Genomic DNA, 25,037 nt, shown 5'->3' with positions numbered 1-25,037 from the left:
TGTCTTTATTAAAATGTGGTCACAAAACATATATATTTAACATTAATCCACACAAAATGTTGTTAACACAGAGAATATACTTCTTACAACTTCATTCCAAAACGAAATGCTAAGTTTTGGATTATTCTTCCACTATTCTCTTTAGCACTGTTTGTACTTCTCATTTTGTTACTGGGTTAAATAATAATGCAAAAATAATTAGATTACTTCATAGCACATTCCCAATGAGAGTGCACACTCAAGAGCAAGGACCATGGGAGTTTTCTTTCAGCACTAAGTGTTAATAAACTCTAATGGACAGCAACCACAGTTTAAGAAAGGAGCCACAAACATAGTGAATTGATCTGAATTAATTAGTGCTCATAATGAGAGGATTTTAAATTTACTAATTTAAAATTCAATTGGCCCTGGCCCCGGCAGCTCAGTTGGTTAGAGCATCATCCTGAAATGTCAATGTTGCAAGCAACCAACCCTATATAATAAAACCCTAATATGCAAATCGACTGAACATCGAACTACCCGTGGAACAACCAGTCGTTATGACGCTCAATGCAGGAGCTGTCCTCAGCCCAGAGGCCCTGACAGGGGGTGGGGTGGGCAAGCGGGCAGCGCCAGGCCGCCAGCCAAGGCGGGTGCCTGCAGGTCACCCAGCACATAGGCCCTGATCACCAACCAGGCCTACGGAACCTATCCATGCATGAATTTCATGCACCGGGCCTCTAGTGAATGTGTAAATTAATAAGTGGAACAAATCAATGTTTCTCTCTCTCTCTCTCCCTTCCTCTCTTTCTCTAAAAAATTAAATAAAAATGTTTTTAAATAAAAATTTTTTTTAAGTTACTAGTTAAAAATTCACTTTATGCTCGAAACCAGTGAGCCACTACTAAGATAAGCCTTATTTTAGGTGGTATTTTTATCTTTTCTTTCCCTCATGAAATGTTTTCCCTTTCTTCTTGCAGCCAGTTTGGTTGGGGATTGTGCAGTGTTTCAAGTAAAACTGGAGGAAAATGTGCAATGTGCCCACCTAGGAATCTTTTAGTATTAGGAGAAAAGTAATGTCTATAAGATATATGAATCAAAACTCGATGCACATCAAGAGAGATGACAAATCTCATTAATTATGGGAATTTAGTAAAGGAAACATTTTTTAAAAGGTTGAATTAGAAGATATAATAAAAATATTCATAACCTGATCAAGGTAACCACATAAGACGATCTCAAGAAAAGCTGACAAAACAACCTTCCCATATAGTATTTCTAACAGTAAAATCTCAGGGATAGCACAGGTTAAGAATGCTAGCTTTTCTACTATCCACAAAACCCAATAAGGTTTACCGAAACTGTTCTCAGGTCTCCAACTTGCAAACCTCACCACCATCATAAACTCAGTAACTGCAAGCTAGTAGAATACCACCTAATTTTAAAATTAGTTTAGGAGCAAAAAAAGCACTTAGAAGCTCAATTTGCTTCTTCCCCAAACCCCCCCCCCCCCCCCCCAAAAAAAAAGAATATATATTCTGAAAAATACATTCCAAACTCACACAGAAAAATGACTTCAGGAATTATTCCTGTGGCCCCTCGCACTTGATTAGTAAAGACAACCACCTGGTGTTGTGTGTATGCTCTCAGGCTCCACTAAAACACAGCCTTGAATGAAGGATGCGGACATATGGGAGGAGGCCACACCAGCTACATCCAGGAAAAGATCAGAAGTTTGTGAACAGGCACCAGAAAAGTACCACAAATGAAGAGCTTACAGGACACAGACCGTTAAAGTCAGTAAATAAAGCCATCGGGTGAAGATGGGAAATGACAACTGGCCCCCAGAAGCAGGAAAAGACAATGTACATGCAGTGCCTCCGCTCAACCTGAATGGGACTTCTACAACCCAGTCCAGCTGGCTGTTGCCACGCAGTCTTCACAGTATTTTACAAGAAAAGCAGAGCAGATCTGTGTGACATTACAAAACAAACACGCACAACAACAACAACGATGAGAACCAATTCAGATTTCAAGCCTGTGTTAACCAAACCAAACTAGACGGTTCAGGCTAGCCCTCCGGACCACAGTTTGCAACTTTCGGTCTAGAAAGTCGGCAGGCAAGATGAATGAGGGGACGGGGAGAGGGCAGAGAATTGGCAAAAATAAATGATCCATTAAAATTAAGAAAAAAAAACACGATTTTTTAAATTAAAGATAAAATTAGGATGGGAATGTGCCTAGAATGCCGAAGAGAGGAGCTGCCAGGGAGGTTTGCGAGGTGGGGCCCATTCTAAGCTCCCCCAGGAGGAGACCAGGGGTGAGTGCGAGCCGAGGCCAGGCGGCCCCGGGGCGAGCGCCTCCGCAGGCGCCCAGGTGAGGGGGGGCCGAGGGGGGCGTCCTCACCTCCCGGGGAAGTCGGCAGCGCTCCGGGTCCCGCGGGGCTGCGCCGGGCAGCGCTCCCTGCGGCCGCGGGGCTCGTGGCTCCGCTGGGACTGGGGCTGGGGCCGGGCGCGGCGGCGCCCACCGACCCCTTCTCTCGCCCTCCTCCGGCTCCGCGCAGATGGAGTCCATTTCCTGAGGTGGGGGCCGCCGTGGCCCGTCCTCGGGCTCGGCCCCGGCCACCGGCCACCTGGCGCCAGGAAGCTTCCATCCCTGAAGGGGAAAAAAAGAAAAGAGTGGAAGGAGCTTGAGTGCGGCGGTGCCCGGGCGCGGAGAAGGGCGGCCGCGGGGGCAGCCGGGGGAGGGGCCGAAGGAGGAGGGTCTCCGCAGCGCAGGGACCGGGTGGGAGAAAGTCGCGGCCCTGTCTCTCCCCGAGGGCGAGTGCCCGCTAACCCCGGGCTTTGGAGAGGGACCCGAGAGGGACAGGACCCAGGCAGGGAAGTGGAATGTGGGGCAAGGAGCACCCAGCGCCGGAGAGGGGAAGCCGGGGAGAAGGAAAGCGCCTTCCCAACCTCAGGCGGAGCGCCCTGAGGGGAGAGCCACAGACTGACCTCGCAGCTCCCGCGGGGAGCCAACTGCGGTAGCGGACCCCAACGCAGGCTACGTCTCCTTACCGACCGAGTCTGCCCCCAGCGACTACAACTCCCAGAAGCCCACGTCCACGGCCCGCAGAACGCGTGGCATCACTGGCCACTTCCTTATCCGGGGGGCGTGGCGGGGCTAAGGCGGGGAGGGGGAGGATAGGGAGTTCCGAGCGCATGCGCTGACTGAACTGGGCCTTCGGAAACTACAATTCCCGGCGTGCTCTGGGTCGCAGTCGAAGAGGGCGCCAGGTGTGGGTCGCCCCTGAGATGTTTACACCAGAAGATATTGCTGGGTCCCCTGAGTAGCCTGCCGGATTCTGTGGGAGTGGCTGTAATTGATCGCCCTCCATCTTTAGGCTGGCCTGGGGGCTTTCAGCTGGCGGAAAACTTTTCTCTAGAACGGAAAAAGCACTTAATGAAAACATTTGGGTTCGAGGGGAAGCGGGAGGAATGAGGGGGTTCCGCAAAAGGGGCTGGATTGGAGAAAGCACTCTTCTAAATTGCTAAAGCCCTGCAGAGGATAAATCTAACGTCTGTTATACTAGTGCTTTATAATTGACAATATGCTTTTCCCGAGAAGGCTGATTTTTACCTTCAGGATAGCTCTCTAAAAGCAGATTTTATTAAGGAAAGCAGTTGAGAACCAGGACCTAAATCTCTAACTTCTCTTAGTTTTCCAATAAGAAAGAGATTTCAAAATTGGGGTGAAAGAGGGGTGTCTGTCTGAGATTGACAAATACATTGATTGCGTGGGACCACACAATCTTTATACAACCCTTTAATTTAACTAATCCCTCTACATTACTAATAATATCTAATACTTAGATAGCATTTATTAAGTGCAATATATAGATATATAATAATAAAAAGGTAATATGCTAATTAGACCGGATGTCATTCCCGACGTCCTTCCTGATGAAGCCAGGGCCAGAGGGAAGCCAGCCTGGGTCCTGGGTGCCTGCTGGCAGCAGGAGGAGGGAATCTGGTGCTGGCAGCAGGAGGAGGGAAGCTGGTGCCAGCAGCTGGGGGAAGTAAGACCTACTCTTGCACGAATTTCGTGCATTGGGCCTATATATATATATATATATATATATATATACACACACACATATATATTCTCCAAAGGCAAGTTACTTAATCTGTGTCTCAGTGTTCTCAGCTGTAAAACAGGGAAAATGTGTGTACATATGTAAAAACTAAAAATATATATACATTTATGATTTGTGTGGTTTACTATATGTTTGATACACCTCAATTTTTTAAAAAAATTCTAAAATAAAGTATAGAAAAAATATCTAAATACTTTTATTGTGCAGCCATTTGAAAAGTGTGATTTAATTGCATTTATTTGTCCATTACAGATATATCCTGATAAAGATTCTTTTTGCCAGTGTATCCAAACATGCTCCCCAAATACATTTGTCCTTGACAAATACATCTAACTGTGCTAGTTACCAGTTTACTAGAGGTCCAGTGCATGGATTAGTGCACCGGTGGGGTCCCTCGGCCTGGCCTGCAGGGATCGGGTGGAAACTGGCTCTCCGACATCCCCGGAGGGGTCCCAGATTGTAAGAGGGTGGTTCTCAGGTGATGTACCCCAGAATCGGGCTCCCTCCTCTCTGGTTCCTGGTTCACTCGACAACCACAGCTGCCAAGTCACTGCAGCTCCTGCATTGAGCATCTGCCCCCTGGTGGTCAGTTGCACATCATAGCTACCAGTCGGAGGTTGAAGGGTGGGCTGGTTGGCTGGTTGCTTAGACTTTTATATATACAGACTAGAGGCCCTGTGCACGAAATTCATGCATGGGAGGGGGGCCCTCAGCCAAGCCTGTGCCCTTTCACAGTCTGGGAGCCCTCAGGAGATGTCCGACTGAGGCCTCTGAGGCAGGCCACTGCACTTGCCCCCTGGTGGTCAGTGCACATCATAGCGACCTGTTTTTAAGTATATTTCTCTCAGCCTTTGCCTTTCTGGACTGGAGTCCCATGCTCTCTCCCCACCTCCATTTATTCACATGTCACCTTTTATTCATTCTCTGCACTACAGCCACCTCTAATACAATATATTCAGGGTTCACTAAACAGAAGTGCATACAATTTTTAAATTCAGATGCCCCATGACTTTCTGTAAAGATAAGAAAATATTTCTTCTTAAAATTTCCTAATGAAATCCAACCTTTTTGTGATCTTTTTGTACTAGTAATTCCTCACTGAGAACATAACACACTACAAAACTCATCCTCTAGGTCTTTACTGCATTTGATTGCTTAGAGCAAATCATTTTAAAATTATAATTTGAAAACAAACAATCTGATTAAAAACTGATGATTAGTGATGTTGAGCACCTTTTCATGTACCCATTGGCCATCAGTATGTCTTCTTTGGAAAAATGCCTATTTATCCCCTCTGCCCATTTTTTAATCAGCAACAACAAAGAAACCTAGTTGATTACCAGGAGAATGGAGTGACATAACATTGACTAATTCACCACATCGTCTGATACTCCATCTATCAGATTCCCTCTGAAGATGAAAATTCCCAGACCTATCTTTGATAAGTAAGAGAGAAAGAACATCTTAAAGTTCATCAGTTTGAAATATAAACCAAACTACAATGAGATATCACCTCATACCTGTTAGAATGGCTATTCTCCAAAAGATAAGAAATAAGTATTGGAGAGGATGTGGAGAAAAAGGAATCCTTGTGTATTGTTGGTGGTAGAGTAAATTGGTGCAATCACTATGGAAAACTGTATGGACATCCCCTCAAATAATTAAAAATAAAACCACCATGTGATCTAGCAATTCCACTTCTGGGTATTTAAATGAAAAAATGAAAAGACTAATTTAAAAAGATATATGGATGACCCCCCCCCCTCACATATTCATTGCAGCATTATTTGCAATAGCCAAGACATGGCAACATCCTAAAGATCCATTGATGTATAACTGGATAAAGAAGATGTTCCATATACAATGGAATATTATCTAAATATATAAAATCTATATATATAAAAGCCTAAGCGACCGAACGACTGAATGACTGAATGACCGAATGACTGATTGACCGGTTGCTATGATGCACACTGACCACCAGGGGGGCAGATGCTCAACGCAGGAGCTGCCCCCTGGTGATCAGTGTGCTCCCACAGTCAACCTCCCGCAGTCAGCCAACCTCCCGCAGCTGGCCAACCTCCCGCAGTCCCTCCCTCTGGCTGGCCAACCTCCTGCAGTCCTTCCCCCCTGCCAACCCTGATCACCGGACAGGCTGAGGGACCCCACCCATGCAAGAATTTGTGCACCGGGCCTCTAGTTGTCTTAATAAAGAATGAAATCTTAATAAAGAATGACATGAATAGAATTTGAAGGGATTATACTAAGTTAAATAAGTCAGACAGAAAAAGATAAATACCCCAACATCTCACTTATATGTGGAACTTAAAAAAGAAAACAAAAACAAAAAAACTTCCAAACTCATGGATGTAGAGAAGAGCTGCAAAGAAGCAATGCTTTCTGTTTAATGTGGAGACCAGGGGAGCAGGTCCCCCTCTCAAGGTAAAAAATAGTCTAGGTCACTACTGTTAAATCGAGAGATCTCTATTATTGGACTTAGTACCAAAATCTAAATAAAAGAATTTATAGAAAGAAAAGTAAATCCATTATTTCAGTTCTGTAAAAAACAACTCTCATTTTTCTATCACCAACAAGTCTTATTTCAGCCCATGAATTTCCAACACTCAATTATTTTAAGCACAAAAATAAAAAGAATATAATCAAAGCAAATTATGTTAATTTATTGTGGTACATTTCTTTGATAAGTTTATTTATTTTGTGCTCTTTGGGTATTTTGATATTGCATCTGGATGGAGCAGGAAACACCTGTAATATAGATTAATTTTATTTTACTTTATTTTATTGTTTTTGCAAACTAAGAACTGGGGAGAGTGACTTATTACATTTAAAAATTAGTGGGGAAAAAATTACATTTCATAATGCAGGTGCTCTGGGTGGCTCATCTGTCACTCTCTCTGCTAAGTGTAATCAAAGAGGCCACTGGGGGACGACCTGGAACGCCATGGACTTTGGTGCCACCAGGATACCTGTGCTGCTCAGCATCAGGAATCATTGCGACAAACCCAGGAAACAGGCTTCCTGATCGCTGAAGAACTAACTCAAGTAGCTTCTTGGACCAAGTCCAACTGGCTGAAGTTCAGCACAGATAAAACAAAAAAGAACCTAACTGAAAAGAAGAGAAACTGGCAATCTGACAAGAAATCTGATATCAACTCTTTTTCAGGGCCCCATTGTCAGGCTGGTGAGTAATTTTGTGGTAAATAGCCATTTTCAGAATCCCAAAGGAATGCATTGGTGAAAAATGCATTCTTATACCTCTAATTCATCAGGAAACCAAGATCCAGACATGAAATGTAATTCTAAACAGTACTGTCTCGAATTTACTCAATATGCACGCTGACTGACTTAAAGTGGAAACATACAGATAACAGACATGTTATCACCAAGTAAAACCTCATAAAGCATGCAACTTGGGCTGTGTAGAAAGCAATCAGGTACAACCTCTTAGGGAAGTGAACACTGAACCAAGGGTCAAAAGTCCAGTCTTAGCCACTAAACTATGTGAATTTAAACTCAGCTCCTCTATTTCTTTTTTTTTTCTTCTTTTGAAATAGTTCAAATATAGCAAAGATTATAGAAAGGATTATATATATTAGTAAGATATATATAGTAGTAAGATATATATAGTAGTAAGATATATATATTAGTAAGATATATATATTAGTAAGATATATATAGTAAGATATATATATTAGAGGCCTGGTGCATAAAATTCATGCACTCAGGGCGGTCCCTCAGCCCAGCCTGTGCCCTCTCACAGTCCGGGAGCTCTTGGGGTATGTCTGACTGATGGCTTATGTCCGCGGGGAGCAGGCCTGTCATCAGTCAGACATCCTTAGTGCTGCTATGGAGGCAGGAGCAGCACTCCCCCTGTGGGAGCGCATTGACCAGCATGGGGAAGCTCCTGTGTTGAGTGTCTGCCCCTGGTGATCAGTGCGCATCATAGTGACCGGTCATTCAGTTGTTTGGTCAATTTGCATATTAGCCTTTTATATATATAGGATATATATGTATGTATAGGTTTATCCAATCTTAACATTTGGATTCATTTGTTTCAGATTGTTTTGAAAGATATAAAACAGCACAGACAGTTAAAGTCCTATGAATTTCTCACCCTCCATCCCATCCCATTCTCTCCATTCCCCATAGAAGTAACTACTATTCTGATTTCTGCTCTCTACCATTCCCATGACCGTTATTAAACCTCTGGATCATAGGTACAGATCCACAAACACTATTTAGCATTGTGTTGTACGTTTGTAAATTTTGTATAGATGATATACGTACATACAAGGGTCAGCACTAATGAAAGGGTTAAGAGCAACCACCCTGGAGCCTCACTGTCTAGGTTCAAATAGTGGTTATGTCACTTCCTTCCTGTGGGTCTTGGGCAAATTACTTAACCTCTCTGTGCTTTCATTTCCCTGTTTATTAAACAAGGAACATAAAGGAACCTACCTTGTAAGTTGTCATGAAGATTAGATGTATTGACATCTGGGGAGTACTTGGAACAGTAACTTGTACATACTAAGCACTATATAAGTGTTACTGTGACTATTCAAATGTTTTTATAGCATCCATTATATGAATGTATTCCAATTGAAATATCTAACCTCCTTTAAAACAATGTTGTAATCCTCACCTGAGGATATGTTTATTGATTTGAGAGATAGAGAGAGGGAGAGGGAGAGAGAAAAACATCAACATGAGAGAAGATGGGTTGCCCCCATACTGCTCTGACCAGGGATCGAACCTGCAACCTAGGTATGTGCACTGACTGGGAATCAAACCTGCAACATTTTTGGTGTACAGACAATATTCCAACCAACTGAGCTGCCCGGCCAGGTCTATATCTAACTTCCTTTTGATGAACATTTAGGTTGTTTCTCTTAAAACTATTATTATAAAGATTCTTCAGCATGTCTCCTTATGGATATGTGCACAATTTTCTCTAGTGGCTATGCCTAAGAATGAAATGTCTGAGTTTTAGGTGAGCTCAACTTGGGCTGTAGCAGATATTACCATATCATTGTCCAACATACAGTAAAAATCCCCGCTCTCAAAATTCCTAATAGTCTTTGTTCTCACCAGCTTTAGTGTTGTCTGATCATCATTCTTGTATTTATAAAATGAGAAGGAGTGAACTAGATGACCTCTGGGGTCTTTCCGCACTTTCTATATTCTCTGATTCCCTTTCCATGAATTTCTCGCTCTCTCCCTTCAGCTAGAGACAAACTAATCCAGTGAATAGCGAATTATTTTATTTGAGTCTAGAAGCCTATTGTTGGGTATTTTTAAATTCTTTACCTCTAAAAACTGGGACATCCAATAATACAATTTCATTAGTGGTGAGGGAAAATATCACCTAAACTGACCGTGTCCTAGCCAGGAATACTTCCAACGCTGCTGATATAAGTCAGTGGTTTGCAAACTTTTTAAAACAATGGACTTTTAAATATAGATATAAACTGAATCACAATATAATTGCTGCTTGCTCCTCCCCCCCTTTTTTGTTGCCTCTAATGCACATCTTACACCTTTTTAAAAGCTTCCTGTAATATAATTATCATGATTGCCTTGGTGAGCTTCCTGAAATTAAGAACTATTAAAATGCTTCAATTTACCTTGCATTTTAAATTCTACTTGATCATGTTTTTATTTGACTGGTATATATTTGGGTATACTAAAGTCTTTTAGAAATATCCACTTTAGAAAAAAAATTGCCCATTATTGCCAAAGAGCTCTGATTTTACTACCTTTAATTTCTATGGAGAAAAATATTCAGCTTCAGGCTTTGAAGGTAATCATGGTAGACCAACATTGCCACCTAATGGTAAGAAGCCTAATCACAACATAGTTCAAGTTGGAAAAGTTGGTTTTTTAAAAAGGACATATGTAAAACTCTGAGCACTCTCTTCCTATGAGGACCTGACATTATGGTAGAGCTGGGGGACACTCATCAGACACACTGGCAAGATTGGTGATTGGGTTTCTGCTCCCTCGCTATCTGGCATCCCTGAGTTCCAGCATTCTCTCTCTCATCTCCCAGATGAAATTATTAAAGATCTTCAAACTCTGGCCAGCCCTCCCTTGTCCTTATGCCAAGCCTGTCCTCGTCTTAATATATTAAGAAGCTAGTTCTAGACAAGCATTTGGAGACTGGAATCAGCCTGGAATATGGCTGGTCTCTGGATTTTTAAATTGGCAGCTATGTGTACCCAGGTCAGTACCTCACTGTGGGTCTCCCCAAAGCCACATGTTTTCTGTCTTGCCCTCCAGGGATCTAAACTGGAGCCCCCACCACCATCTGTCAAAGTCTCTAATTGGGAAAGGTGTGAGAAAAGAATTGGCTAAACCCTACTTACCCCAAGTCTTTAGTAAACCACGAATCTGCCACCATCCAATTCGAGCAAAGCAAGACTCATAGAGCTTTGGGTCAAAGGTTATCAAGTCAGAACCGTAGGATATGTCTCCAGTCCAGATCAGACTCTAAGTGCCCACTCCTGGATGCTGGGATTGGGGTTGCTTCTCCAGGTATGTAACCCTCACTCATTCCTGTCTTATTACATCTGCCTGACATGAGTAGCCAGCAAACTTCTTTACGGTCTTAGAGGTTTGTATGACAGGCAAGAAAAAGCACAAAGAAAAGAATAAAATGCAGCTGAAGCAAAGGAATGATAAGAATCAGAAAGAAAAGACAGAAAAAGGAGTACCTATCTCAGGCAGAAGCCATGTTACATATTATCTACGGCCCTTCCACTCCAGGACTAGCCACTTCTACAGTGAAGAAATCCCTGCCAGCTGTTATTGAAGAGACAGGCAAAATGTAGAAGGGAAACTTCAGACTGCAAAGACATAATGTATATAGTACAATGGGTATTCTGTAGGTAGAGAAGAATAAATTCTATCATTGGCCTACACTGATTGGAGTCCATATACATATCCGATATGTCAAATAACAAGGAGCTGCATTACATCATGTTGTTTTAGGCAGGGAAAGAAATCTTTTATCAACCCCTGTAATCTGTATTAGGAAGAATATTTTGAAACATGGCTGGGTTCAGCAGTAAGAGCTGTGTGGTTGATTAGCAATGTCTTCTATGGCCACATACTTGTCATACTTGTCCTTTTCTTTTCCAGAACCATCCTCCCATTTACTCCTCCCTGGTGCTCTAGATAGGTGCTTCTCAAGCTTCAATGTGGGTATCGGTCACCTAACAGTCTTGCTAAAATGCAGACTCGGACATAGTGGGTAGGCCCGAGATTCTGAGTTTTCAAGAAGCTCCCAGGTGATGCCCAGGCTGTTCCATTGAACTCCCAGGTCTCCTTGTCAAACATTACAACAGCTTCCTTTGTTAATCACCCAGCAGTATTATTACTTTTATCTCTTTCCTGTTGATCAGAGAAGGAGGATAGTAGCCACTGCTGTCAGGCCTTAATAATCAGAAAAACTTTTTAATTTATTATTTTCAAATCCTACAAAATGTTTTGATTTTAAGGTTCTATTTTTATATATAACATATATGCATATATTTGTACAATAAAATCTGATTTGTAATTCTTTTATCAGTAAAAAATTTCTCTCAACCACTCTTTCTAAGGCTAGAGTATGAAAATTAATATCCTTAAAATGACCTTGAAGCTCTACAAGATCCCAAACTCCCTACTAAATAATTAAATAAATAATAGTCACTATCGTTTGAGAATTTTTTTTCTTTATTGCATCCTAATTCTTTTTAAATAGTATTCTGAACATGATGTACATGGTACTTCCCAGTTACTCCTCAACCATGTAAATTGCCTGAAAGTGAGGGGCACTTGTTACCTTTTATAAATATTGTTACATGAAGGGAGCATATGTGGGGGGAAATCAGAAGATGTAGATACTGACAAGTTAATCAGTTATATCTTCACACATTGTCCATTGTGGAAAAATCCCAAGATACAACGATTCTTTAACCATAGTACTTTACATGCAAGTGTGTTGGCCTTGTGTCCTGCACCAAAGCACATTTTCCTCACGGAAAATTCCCCAGCTGTACCTTTCTCTTCTTCCAACTTAATCATCACTTAGTCACATGACAGAAAGGATCAGGAGGTGTGTCCTTGCTAATAGCTAGCTCTTCAGTCCTGTGTGGAGTCTGTGGGCCCACTTTCAACTCCAGATCCTTCAATAGCTGAAAACTCTGTTTCAATAAGTGGTTTCAGAAATTTCTCCACCTTGGTTAGTCTCTGCTTCAGTTTCTGCTGCATGGACTCATACTCAGCCAGGATCCGAGCAAACCTTGTTTGCAGAAGGTCTACTGACCCTTCCATTCGGGTGACCTTCTCTTCAAGATCTTTGGGGTCGTGTCCAGCATTCGCGATATTTACATCCAGCAGACCATCTTTCATCAAGATTTGCTTCCCCTTCTCTTCTAGCATACCTTTAGCATCTGGGTACTCAGTTAGAGCTTCCATGAGGTCATCTTTTGAGAGGCAGAACAGATCTGAGTAGCCAATGCTTTTAATATTGGCCGTTCTTCGGTTGCCAGCTTTGCTGCCTTTAATGTTAAGGATGCTGATCTCACCAAAGTAGCTGCCGTCACTCAATACCACAAACTGAGTGATTCCATCATCTGCCACCACAGCGAGCTTGCCTTCCTTGATGATGTACATCTCTCGTCCGATATCGCCTTTCTTGCAAATGTAATCTCCAGGGCTGTAGACTTGGGGTTGTAATTTCAAGACCAACTCCACCAACAGACCAGCCTCACAGTCGGCAAAAATGCGCACCTTTTTTAATGTGTCTAAGTGGACACTGATGGCAATCTCTGCTCTGAGTTTATCCGGTAGATACTTCAAAACTTCTCTCTCATCCACTGTTTTTTTGTTGGTCCACAGATAGTCGAACCATTTAATAACTCTCTTTTCCATATCTTTGCTTACATTTCGAAAATGCATATACTGCTTGATGGCATCAATTCTTGCTTGAAATTCTGCTCTGGCTGCATTCATGTTGGAAATCATAGAACCTATGTTACCAACAATGGTAGCAAAAATTAATACTCCAATTAAGAAGTCAACCACCACGAAGACATACTCAGAATCCCTCACAGGAGGTGGTGTTTCACCAATGGTGGTCAAAGTCAGTGTAGACCAGTAAAGGCTATATACATACTTTCTAGCCAAACGGCCAAATTCAGGATCATTGACATCAGGATAGACCCATGTATCATTTCCAAATCCAATAGCTTTGGAAATAGAGTAGTACACACACGCGTTCCAGTGGATAATGATGACGATGTACATAACAAGGTTAGAAATCCTGAAGATGTTTGGGTAGTTAGTTCTTGTTTCTGTTCTTTGGAAGAACTCAAACATTCGAGAGATTCTTAAGAGTCTGTTTAATCTAATTTCTGGATAGTTCCACCCCAGCTTAAAATATAGCAGATCAGTTGGTACCACTGATAGAACATCAAGTTTAAATTGTAAGTTTGATTTATATTTCTCTATGAGTTTAAGCTCTTCCTTCACCAGCAGTCCTTGCTCTAGGTAACCTAAAATAGGAAAAAAAATCAATTTAATGTTTTTTCTTTTTATGCTATTGTGAATTTTTCTGAAGTGACTCTCAATAAACTTCATTGAGCTCAAAACAAGAACTCACTTTCAATAAATATGTTTTTAGCAGTGTAGTAAGATATGAGTACCAATCAACATATAGCTATCGCCGAAACTGGTTTGGCTCAGTGGATAGAGGGTCAGCCTGCGGACTCAAGGGTCCCAGGTTCGATTCCGGTCAAGGGCATGTACCTTGGTTGCGGGCACATCCCCAGTAAGGGGTGTGCAAGAGGCAGCTGATCGTTGTTTCTCTCTCATCGATGTTTCTAACTCTCTATCCCTCTCTCTTCCTCTCTGTAAAAAATCAATAAAATAAAAAAATATATATATATATTAAAAAAAACATATAGCTATGGAACATACTATTTTGTAGAAATAAAAAGTAAAACTTTGCAAGTGTAAAGGGGGGAAATTATATGCAATGTATGTATACGAATCTCTGTAGATCAGTATCTCCATCCAGGCAAAGCCACTGCTTTTATGAACAGTGTTCTTGGAAAGTCTCCTGGACCCCTGAGTACTGTGCTTATACCTCAGGCTACTCTCTTGACAAAACTCCAACCCCACCCTTGAAACGTGGGTACCATTGTGAATAGTCTTTCCTTGCTCCTTCAACGTGAAGCATAAGTGTCCTTGGTGTCAGCATTCCTTAGACATGTGGGGTCCTCCCTTCTCCTACACTGCTACCACGGGCCTGGTGAAGTAAATCCAGCATCTCAGCACTCTGATACATTTCACTAGGAAAACAATTTGTTCTTCCTCCTATACCGACTATCAGAGCCGCAAATAGGACACAACAACGGCAACACTCTGTGTTCACTGGTTCCATTTGCATGTGGAAGCAGTGTAGAAACAATGAGTTTATATCTACCGTATTTTCCGGCGTATAAGACGACTGGGCGTATAGAAGATTTTCCTGGGTTAAAAAGTCGTCTTATACGCCGGAAAATACAGTACTTAACAAGAGTACTTGAAGTAGGTAGTTATTAGATTCTTCCCCCTGGTCAATATGCCTCAGCATGGGTCACAAAATTGAGTTAAGGATGTGTGTTCTGTTTCTTACAAGATTTCTAACACAGCTCTGCTGGGTACAGTGACACTTCCCCCCAAGCCTCCTTAATCTCTCTGTTAGGTAGCAATTTCCCTTTCCCCACAGGGCTGACAGACTATTTCTGCTCTCTCTAGTCCTTTCACCTGGCATAAACCCAGTGAACAGGGTAACAGAGGAAAGCCACCCATCACATTCAAAAGGTTGCCTAGAAACTTCCCTTCTGAATCTGTTGGAGCGAACGAAGCCTGTGGGTGGGAATACGGTATTCTTGCTTTCAACTGTGTTTTTCTTTTTTTCTCTCTCTCTCTAAAATAGGTTTTTGTGAGTTATTTTGAAGAATGCTTTAATTTGAAAAATTTCAAATTATATTATAGATACAAAAGCATGAAATTGCAAAATATCCCAAACTGAGCATATTTACCTGTCCTGGTTCGTACAAACATATCGAGAAGATAGACTACATCTGACAAGTAATCAAAAACGAGCCAATACACTAGGTAATCAGACTGGAGCTCATCAAAACATGCTCTGTAAAAAAAAAAATTATATAAATAAAATGGAAGCCATTTCAGTAAAAGTCCTCTTTGTATAATTTTCTCATGATGAGACGTATAAGACTAGGAGGGGTCCTTAGAGTCCAGTGCATCAACCATGGCTTTCCCAAATCTTTTCCCAAATTGGAGTGGTTGGATTAGTTTTCTCACACTTCTGAATTTCAACATTCTTGCCATTATACTAGTTAGCTTTATGAAAACATCAAATAAGAATGAACGACCTAGAGCTAAAGTCAAATACATTAGGTCATATACATTAATAACCAGGTGCATACTGACTGTCAGTGCCCAAATGCTTCAAGAAATTATGCTTGGTTCTGGATGGCTGAGCTGCTTACTGGCTAAAACACAGGGAACCATAGAAATCATTTGGGAAACACACCTTGTTCTAAACCAACCTAGATCCTTGATCTTTTTCTACTCTTGGCAAAATTTTTTCCCGTAGGAAAAAAAAAAATCCCCCAAAGTTCTAATTAAATGATTGGGCAATAAAAATTTAAAAGTATCCTCTTCATCCCTCCATCCTGCTACTGGATTTCCAAGTATATTGGGAAGGAGAGTACCTAGTCCTGATTTAGGAAAACACGTTGAGAACAACGTAGAGTCTCTTTACAATCTGTGATGAAGAAAAGAGGTATGTCCTGAAGAGCCCTAGGCCAAACAGTTAAGTCAGTTAACTTGAAAACTGGAAGTGAGCTGAGATCCACAAAAATATATAGAGACCTTGCAATAATCAGAGTCCAGTTGTACATGACGGGTAAGGTGATGCAAAACAGCCAATTGTAGTATGTGTTTCCCGAGGGATCAATAACCATGACTTCTTTCTTCTCCCTAGCAGCAATCAGACACAGAGGGGAAAGTTACCAAGACACAAAAACATTTCAGTTTCACCTGTCAAATATGACTATGCCCATCCCCCATGATTAACGAAAGAGAAGGAAGCTGGAGAAGCTCACTCTACAGTGGGAAGGCTAGCTTGGCATAAGTGCACTGGTCATAAGAAACTAGTTAGTGAAGGGTGGCTAGAATAGTCTTACATTACTAGTCTTACATTAAACCATATTTTACACTTTAATTAAGGTCCTTGTTTTACTGCGATGCTGTAGACACTTCTATCTCTACAGCCACAAAGAAGGAATCATGGCATAGATTATGCCAAAACCTGGACATTTCACAGAACCCTTTGGTAGGGTATAGGTGGTGGGAGAATGCTGGCTTTGCCATGCTCCCTACCAGGTAATGAAACAACCAGGAACTACACTGTAAGGGGAGAATTCATGGCTTCTTTCTAATCTGTAGGAAAGAAGAATATAACACAATCCAATAAAAGTACATATGCATACGCATGTACAAAGGATTAAGGGAGGCAAGAGTGGGCAAGAGGAAGGGAGGAAGAAAATATATGTTCAAATAAAAGTTTTAAACTTTTTTTTTAGTATCAAGCCTATATTTTTAAGGACTTTTTTCTTTATACAAACTTCAACAACTTTCTAACAGGCACAAATAATTGAACCATTGTCTGGTAAAGAGTTTTAAGTAAGTTTAGAAAACAATTTTTCCTTTAATAAAAAGCCAAAAGAGCTTTGCAACTACCACTCTACTACCAGAGGAGTACAGGAGCGGGATTCCTCCATTGCTCATGGGAGTGGGGCTCTTGGGGTGCCACTGAAATGAGCACTTTCAGAAGCTCCCACGGGAGAATGAGGTGCAGTAGAAGACTTTGTGTGGAGTTGGAGTTATATTCCTCAGCTTCCAATGTCCCATTTCCCTTAAGCCAGTCCTGAAGGAGGGGCAGCTGTGGGTTCCGCAAAGCCAAAGCAAGGCCAGTGTCCAGAGCTTTCATTCCAAGTTGCAGCTGGGTCCAGTCCAGCATCAGGTTAATTAAAGTCCATTCGTCCATTGTATGGCGTCTTACATTACTGAGACTCCTGCAAATGCAGGGAGTGCACGCCCAGGAACAGGAGTCCCAAGAGGGCCCAGAGCCAAGAGGCAAGAGTGTGTGCAGCTTTGTCTAGGAGTTTAAGTGGTCAGGTTTCTCACCCTTACAGAGGCTACACCTACCCTGAGCGCTGCCTCACTACCAGGTGTGACTGGCATACAAGCACCTTCCCACGTCACTCAGACCTTACTGGGCATATGTCCAAACTGCGTTTGTCCAGTCCCTTCCCCCATTGATCAGCGGGAAATAGACTTGGAGAGCGTTAAATTAACTAAGCTGTATAAATGACATGCCTGTATTATCTAGTCTTCCCTTTACTCCTTTCCTGTTAAAGAATAACCAGATTATCACAACAGTATCGACTCAGCCTTATCATGGTGCAATTCCAATTCTCAAATGTTTGTTTTAAAAAGGATCGTTCAAATGGCTGGTGTTTTTGCTTTTGAAATTAGGCATGGCTTTTGCAAGGAGACTCCTTTACTTTGGAGTATTTCCCATATAGTATTTATTATGCAAAAAATGTTAATGAAATTATTGAATTTATATTTCAATTTTTTAAATTGATGGTAAGATCCTAGGAATCCTATGCTCCTTGGAGCCTGACTATCTCTCAGTAGTAAGTTTATCTTTATCAGGGTTTGGGGAAGGGAATTAATGATAACAATGAAAATTCTTGATGAGAAAACTAAGAATAAGGCTTCTGTTGTTAATTTTAAGAAAATTTTAAAAAAAGTTAAACTACATTTAATAACAATTTATTTAGTCTTCACAGAGGGCCTCTGTACTATAAAGTTTCAGGAAATGTCCCCTGGATCCAAAACCCATCACCAGTGCATTCCTGATTTCAATGAGAATTAAAAAAACTTACTCTTCTTTCTTATTTTTGTCTTTCTTTTTCTTCTCTTTGTCTTTTTCTTTTTTCTTTTTCTTCTCTGGGTCCTTTTTATTTTCATTTTTATCATCTGGCTTGCTGAAAAAGTGAGATATTTAGTTAGTATTAAAATGCAAAAAAAAAAAAATGTCATGGGCAGAAAACTGTGGAAGTCTAACTTACCTCTTCTTTTCTTTTTTCTTTTTCTTTTTTTCTTTTGGCTCTCTAGAGAAGAAACAATATCTCCATCACATAATCAAATTCCATTCTGACTTCCATTCTGATTTATTTTTCTCTCCACTGAGCAATAATTCTCAGCTTTGTATTCAAAGACCTGCCCCTGTGTTTCGAAGCCAGAAATCTGGTCTCCTAATGGAGAGTTCTACTAAAATGTACATGCATCCAGGTAACAAGGCAAACAAAGAATAATTCCTGAGTAGGTGAATGTGGAAAACTGAAGAAGATGGAGCTGGGTAAAGGCATAAACCCAAGGAGAGAAATTTAAGAAACAATAGCCCCTAAAAGAATGTACTTTCAAAGTTTCAATATATATTTTAAAAATTCTTTCAAATTCAGGATTCTTGATATTACTTATATTTACCCTTAAATAAGAGCTTTGAGAATTTCAAGAAAAATACCATCAATTTTTGTAGAACATTAATTCTGCCTGAAGCAATTATTTTATGAGTAGTCAAAAAGCTCTGTGGTAACATAGTGGAATCCTAATTCTTAGACTCATTCACTAAATTTGAGATTATTTTAAATATATACAATTTCTTCCTGAGTGGAAATTATGTGATTAGAGGCCTCTTTCTATGATTGGTTTTCTCCATGAGCAGAAAAAGGATTCTGGAGTCAGACAGCCAGACCCAAGGTCTCAGCAGGCTGCCATTGTTGGCTCCAATGTCCTGGTAAGATTTACTGTTGGCACATGAAAGAACAGGCATCTCGCTACCACAAGGATTAGCAGAGAAGGCTGTTAAAGGGAGGGAGGTCTAAACCTAGGCCTGAAAGTATGAGCAAGAATTGGAAAATTTGAGAAGAGGGAGGATGTTAAAGGGAGGAAAATTTTAGGTACAAATGTACAAATAAATTTCATCTGGGTACAAATGACCAGAAGGGGAAAGCTGCTATTGAGGAGAAATAGGAGATACAATTGATAAGTGAGGCTTGGTATCTAAGGTCATCCCGTCAAATGGGAATAGAACATAAAGTTGAAAAGGGGAGAATTTGTCTCTATGGGAACTCACTCCTGTGAGACAGGATTGAACACCCTAGCATCGATCCTGAAAGATGGTGCTCACACGCTGCTCAGATGGCGCTTGGAAGCTCAGGAAAGGTGAGGGCTCACGCCAAGTGAAATAGAAGTGACAAAATGCCACGCCAGATGGTAGAAGAAGGTATCAAAAAGGCTCAGAGAGTGGTATGCTAAAATGGGTATGCTACATGAGAGAGATAGCCCACCAGTTGCCTATGTCCCCTAAGAAGGCTCAGAGAATACAAAAATGATCCAAAACGTGCTGGTGAGAGGGCACCAGCATCACTGAGAAGTTCAGGGGTACTGTCTTCTGTAGGCCAGAGCTGATAATAGGAGATGCTGGTACAGAACTGGGCTCCCCAAGAGCAAGAGGGATACCAGGATCTAGAGAAAACAGAGACTAGTGGCAATGCTTACCCTTCAAAAAGAGATGGGGCTCATAATAGTAATTCGCAGTATTGAAATGCTCACATGCATACATACATACACACCACTTTTAATATGGGTAGCTACATTTTTCAGAAGTACATAAACAAACAATAAAGCGACAGAATATCAATGTCATTGTGTTAGGTAGAGTTTGCCTAATATCTGCCCCATAACAGGTTCAGCTATATCCCTACCTTTTCACTGGTTTTTCTCTAAAAACAAGCTTTAGTTTTCTATTGTAAATGTACTTACTGCTCCTTATTGCTGCTGTTGTTAACATTGAAAAGTGCGATGACACCAGGCAGGTACTGTTCCCTAGGGAATGAAGAAGTACAGTGAAATCATCGTAATCACCATCCATATAATAATGTCTATGGTAAGCGCACAGTCTTAAAGAACAACTTTTTTTTCAGTTTCTACTTATCACTAAAGATTATCTAGACAAGTTTTGAAAATATAGAGCCTCCATGAAGCATGAGCTACCAAATATCATGGCATGAACCAAAATGATTAGTAAATGCCTGTTGATCAAGGCTCACACCGAGAAGTAATATCCTTATTGGTCTCCACTGAGCCAACTGGATGCCGCTAACTCCCAGCAAGAGACCTGAGACTTACACTTAGGAAGCTAGGAAGGGAAAGAAAGGCAAATGAAAAGAGTGGAAAAACTGGAGGTAGTCAGTGAAAAGAGAAATAGGAGAGAAGGAAAAAAAGTCGGGACAAACAGCAAATAAAGAGTGACTATGTTCCATAGGACGGCAACCCCTGACCCACACCACCACACACAGCTTCCACCCCCTCAGAGTAGCATGTTTGAAGTTTCCATGATTGCTTATTCCCTACGAAGGATTTTAAGCTTTTCTCTTCTAGCTACTCACTCCAGTGCTCTACTTCCCTGAAAGGAAAGTCAAATGGGATTTGAAAAAATGACAGCCAAGTTTAAAACACTTTCTTATGGAGACAAACAGAGCTAAACTACTTCAGGGCCCTAGAAGAAGGATCAGGGAGAAGGAGGAAATCAGAGAGGACTGGGGCATGAGGCTTCTTAAGAGACAGACATGTGTCTCAGGGAAAATGATCAGCAAGAGTATGACTTGGAGTCCCGTGGACATGAATAATCATCAGGCAGTAGCAGTCTCCCAAGAAAAGAAGTAGCGATTTCCTCCCGAGGTCCTGCATAGCGATGAGGGAGCAGGACCATTTGCCAAGTCCACTCAAAGGAGATCTTTCTTCATCTAAACAATGGTTTAAAAACCAGTATGGGGAAATAGATCAGATTGCTCACCTCTGTGATGGTCCTTCCTTCCTGCGTGAACTATTTCTGAAGGAATCCCTTGCACAGGGGTTTTCACTCTCGGAGTCTTCAAATATAGAGGCACTGTCTTCATCGTCAGAAAAGGAGCTACAGTCCAACGGGAGGGAGAGATGAATTAGATCAATGCTCTAAACCAAGCATGTCAAACTCGTGGCCTACAGGCCGCACGCGGCCCACAAGGAATATTTTTGTGGCCCAGCCAATATAACGGTATGTAAGAAACATTTAGTGAAAATTTTGTAACTTAATTTTTACAATATCCTGTTATACATCATTATTAATAACCAACTACAACGTTCACTAATGACTGATTACTATACGTGATCATATTGCATTCGTTTCCCTTACATGCCTTACAGGTGCACCATTTCTCTCCACTAACACTAGCAGCGAATATTTTAGCAGCCGATTGCCATGTCATTAGTCTTGGACTGACTTGTTCGGTGTGCACAACAGGAAATAGTTTGCTTTCGGAGGACAAGAAAAATAGGTTTATTTGTGTTATGTTTATTAATTTGTGCAGTTGTTCAGTGTCTGGTAAGTTAATGTCCAAGAAAAAATATTAATTTTTATTAAAATGTTCTATTATTTTATGTTAATGATTACTAATTTATTTCAGCCCTTTGTATTCAGCATGTCTCTATTGAAATAAACCTATGTTTCTATGAAAATTGAAGCTTTTGTTTTTTTGCGGCCCACATGAACTTAAACCTTGTTTATTTGGCCCATGTTAGCCTTTGAGTTTGACATGCTTGCTCTAAACTGATATGGAGGAATGCCAGTTCTCATTAGGGGGACCCTTACCCCTTTTCCTTCCCTCTCAAACTAACACACACAGCAACTTTTAATTAGAGTGAAATGAGAACTGTACAGAATATGTAGAATTGTAACCACAATTCAGTGAGATACATGTAATTAAGAAAATACTTTCTAGGTCATATACAGGGATATGGACTAACTTATAAAAATCCTAAAGGCCCAGTGCACAAATGTGTGCACCAGTAGGGGGTCCCTCAGCCTGACCTGCGGGATCGGGCCAAAACCAGCTCTCTGACATCCCCTGAGGGGTCCCAGATTGTGAGAGGGCACAGGCCAGGCCGAGGGACCACACTGGTGCATGATTGGGGCCAGGGAGGGATGTGGGAGGTTGGCCAGCAGGGAGGGACCACGGGAGGGCTCCAGGGTGTGTCAGGCCTGTCTCACTCAATCCCAATTGGTGGGACCCCAGCAACAAGCTAACCTACAGGTTGGAGCATCTGTCCCCTGGTGATCAGTGCATGTCATAGCAACTGGTCGACCAGTTGACTGTCTGCCCCCTGGTGGTCAGTGCAGGTCATAGTGAGTGGTTGAGTGGCCTTAGCATATCATTAGCATATTAGACTTTGATTGGTTGAACGGGCGACTGGATGACGGGACACTTAGCATATTAGGCTTTTATTATATAGGATTCCTTCCATTAAAAATATATTCAACTACATGTATACATGTTCTCTTCATTTATAGAAATAGAGTAACTGCATTAAATTATACTTTTAAAATGTGGTAGCATTTCACACTCTGTATTTTTTCACAACATGGCAATGTTATCCCTTTAGAATTGAAATGTTGCCAGTGACTAGGAAAATATTTGGCATAGGGGCTTCTAAATGAGCACAATAATGTCTATGTTTATTTGTTGTACAAGTTATGCCGTTTCAAAGTTTAAATAAATTTACTACATTAAATAAACTATAAATTTCAAGGTTACAAATTAAAAGTTAAATTGAGCCACGGCCGGGTGGCTCAGTTGGCTGGAGCATGGTCCCACACACCAAAAAGGTTGAGGGTTCCATCCCCAGTTAGGGCATGTACAGGAGGCAACCGATTGATCTCTCTCTCTCTCTCTCTCTCTCTCTCATAAGGATTAAAAAATTTTTTTAAAAGTTAAATTGAAATTTAAGAGCTCCATTAAAAATGCATGGAAAAATGAATGGAGTTACCTGCATGCTCCATTTTCCATCCTTCTTATTTTCTTTTCCATATCTGGGACAATCACATTGGGAATGTTTATGAAAGAATGCTGTGTATTGATAATATTTTTCTTCATGGTTAGTTTAATATCTGGGGAGAGAAAGGGCTTATTAGTAGGAAGATTTCTTTTATATTTACATACATAATCAAAAGTTTCACTCTACCATTCTTCTAATGCTTCTAATCTTATTTCCAGTTATATGTGGGAATTTTTCTTTAATAGAATAGAAACATGGCCTAAGCCCTTAATTACCACTCACCAGTTTTTGGTGTATTTTTTTAAAACTCAAGAATATAAGAGAAGAATAGGACTTTTTTTAAAATTTTGGATTTACCCAGTTTTGAAATACTCAGGCACTGTGGGTGTAAGACAAAACTACAGGGAACTCACATATACATTAAACAATTAAGAAATAATAATAAAAAATAATAAAATACAATACAAAAATGGATGTAATCAGCTGTGAATGTCTATAGGCATTCAGAAAAAAATGTCTTGAGTGGTATTCCCTTTGGAGTGAATAAGGATGCAACTGATCCACATTTGTAGCAAGTCCTCTAAATTATCGTGATACATATAGTCCCAGCAACATATGCTGAGAAACACTGGCCTAAACTCTCATCTGGTTATATTATTTCCTAAGATCAGGTGGAATGAGCTGGGCCAAACATAGATCCACGTTACAGCTGCTTCCAGCATGTGCCGTGCTCATATTATCGCGGTCTACTGCCTTGCCTTCCCGCCTTCCCGACTTCGACTGCCCTCAGTGTATCATTTCTGTCCACGGTCCTCAGAAGGACCGTCTCCCCAACTCTGCAGGTACCCACCTTCGGAATGCCAGAAACCATGACAAAGATGCTGTTCCCTGATGCTCCCCCAGCTGCCATGCAGCAATCCTGCCTGCAGAGTGGAGGATGTTCCCCCTCCAACCCTCTGCTTCCCTTGATCACCTGGGCCTGAAGGAGCCTTCATCTTCCATGAGTCACTGCTGAAAGGAACATACCTATCTCCACAAAAGCCAGCACATGTGAGGCACCCCTTGAGGGGTTCCCTGGGAAGACTTTTAAGGTAGTAAAACTAGAGGTCCTGTAGGTACAGGTGGGCAGGAACAGGAATTATATGTGCTGTTGATGAGAGTAGAGCTCCATATTGTTTGGATTTTATACACTGAGCACGTATTAATCCTATATAATAAAGAGGTAATATGCAAACTAACCCTCACACCCTCACAAGATGGCTGCCTATGATCAGGCCAGCAGGGAGGTTAGTGAGGAATGACCAAACGACTGAACAGCAGGCTGTGTGGGGTGACCAGGCCGGCAAGGGGGCAGTTAGGGGCAATCAGGCTGGCACGCAGAGGCAGTGAGTGGCAATCAGGCCGGCAGAGGGGGGAAATTAGGGGCGACCAGGCAGGCAGGTGGGTGAGTGATTAGGAGCCAGCGGTCCAGGATTGTGAGAGGGATGTCCGACTGCCAGATCGGGCCTAAACCGACAGTCGGACATCCCCTGAGGGTTTCCAGATTGGAGAGGGTGCAGGCTGGGCTGAGGGGACCCCCCTCATGCATGAATTTCATGCACCAGGCCTCTAGTTTTATAATAAAAGGATAAATATTAAAATATTTTTCTCAAATGAACATTATTTTAAAGCAAAGAAAAATTGTTTTTTAAAATATATTTTTATTATTGACTTCAGAGAGGAAGGGAGAGGAAAAGATAGAAACATCAATGATGAGAGAGAATCACTGATCGGCTGCCTCCTGCACAGCCCTTACTGAAGATTGAGCCTGCAACCCAGACATGTGTCCTGACAGGGAACCAAACCGTGACTTTCTGGTTCATACATAGCTCAACCACTGAGCCCTGCCAGCTGGGCA

At 41.5% G+C, this 25,037-nt stretch overlaps 2 protein-coding genes across 2 annotated transcripts in view; both read right to left on the bottom strand.

Moving 5' to 3' along the window:
• Positions 1 to 3,069, bottom strand: part of NFXL1 (nuclear transcription factor, X-box binding like 1) — a 45,182-nt gene extending 42,113 nt beyond the window's left edge. The window contains exons 1-2 of the mRNA XM_054729254.1: positions 2,973 to 3,069; positions 2,386 to 2,634 (exon numbers count right to left, since the gene is read on the bottom strand). Of these exons, the coding sequence (XP_054585229.1) occupies positions 2,386 to 2,632 (247 nt within the window). The 5' untranslated portion in view covers positions 2,633 to 2,634; positions 2,973 to 3,069. The remainder of the gene's footprint in view (positions 1 to 2,385; positions 2,635 to 2,972) is intronic.
• A 9,190-nt stretch (positions 3,070 to 12,259) lies between these two features.
• The window catches only part of CNGA1 (cyclic nucleotide gated channel subunit alpha 1), a 29,057-nt gene continuing 16,279 nt past the window's right edge, over positions 12,260 to 25,037 (bottom strand). Inside the window, exons 2-9 of the mRNA XM_054729240.1 lie at positions 23,132 to 23,252; positions 21,123 to 21,239; positions 20,090 to 20,152; positions 18,334 to 18,375; positions 18,148 to 18,249; positions 16,064 to 16,171; positions 15,208 to 15,314; positions 12,260 to 13,674 (exon numbers count right to left, since the gene is read on the bottom strand). Coding sequence (XP_054585215.1) covers positions 12,260 to 13,674; positions 15,208 to 15,314; positions 16,064 to 16,171; positions 18,148 to 18,249; positions 18,334 to 18,375; positions 20,090 to 20,152; positions 21,123 to 21,239; positions 23,132 to 23,238 — 2,061 coding nt within the window. The 5' untranslated portion in view covers positions 23,239 to 23,252. The remainder of the gene's footprint in view (positions 13,675 to 15,207; positions 15,315 to 16,063; positions 16,172 to 18,147; positions 18,250 to 18,333; positions 18,376 to 20,089; positions 20,153 to 21,122; positions 21,240 to 23,131; positions 23,253 to 25,037) is intronic.

This window comes from Eptesicus fuscus, chromosome 2 (assembly GCF_027574615.1).
Source record: "Eptesicus fuscus isolate TK198812 chromosome 2, DD_ASM_mEF_20220401, whole genome shotgun sequence".
Lineage (NCBI taxonomy): Eukaryota > Metazoa > Chordata > Mammalia > Chiroptera > Vespertilionidae > Eptesicus > Eptesicus fuscus.
Note: the sequence above shows the minus strand (reverse complement) of the source record. Positions and strands in the feature narration are given on the sequence as shown.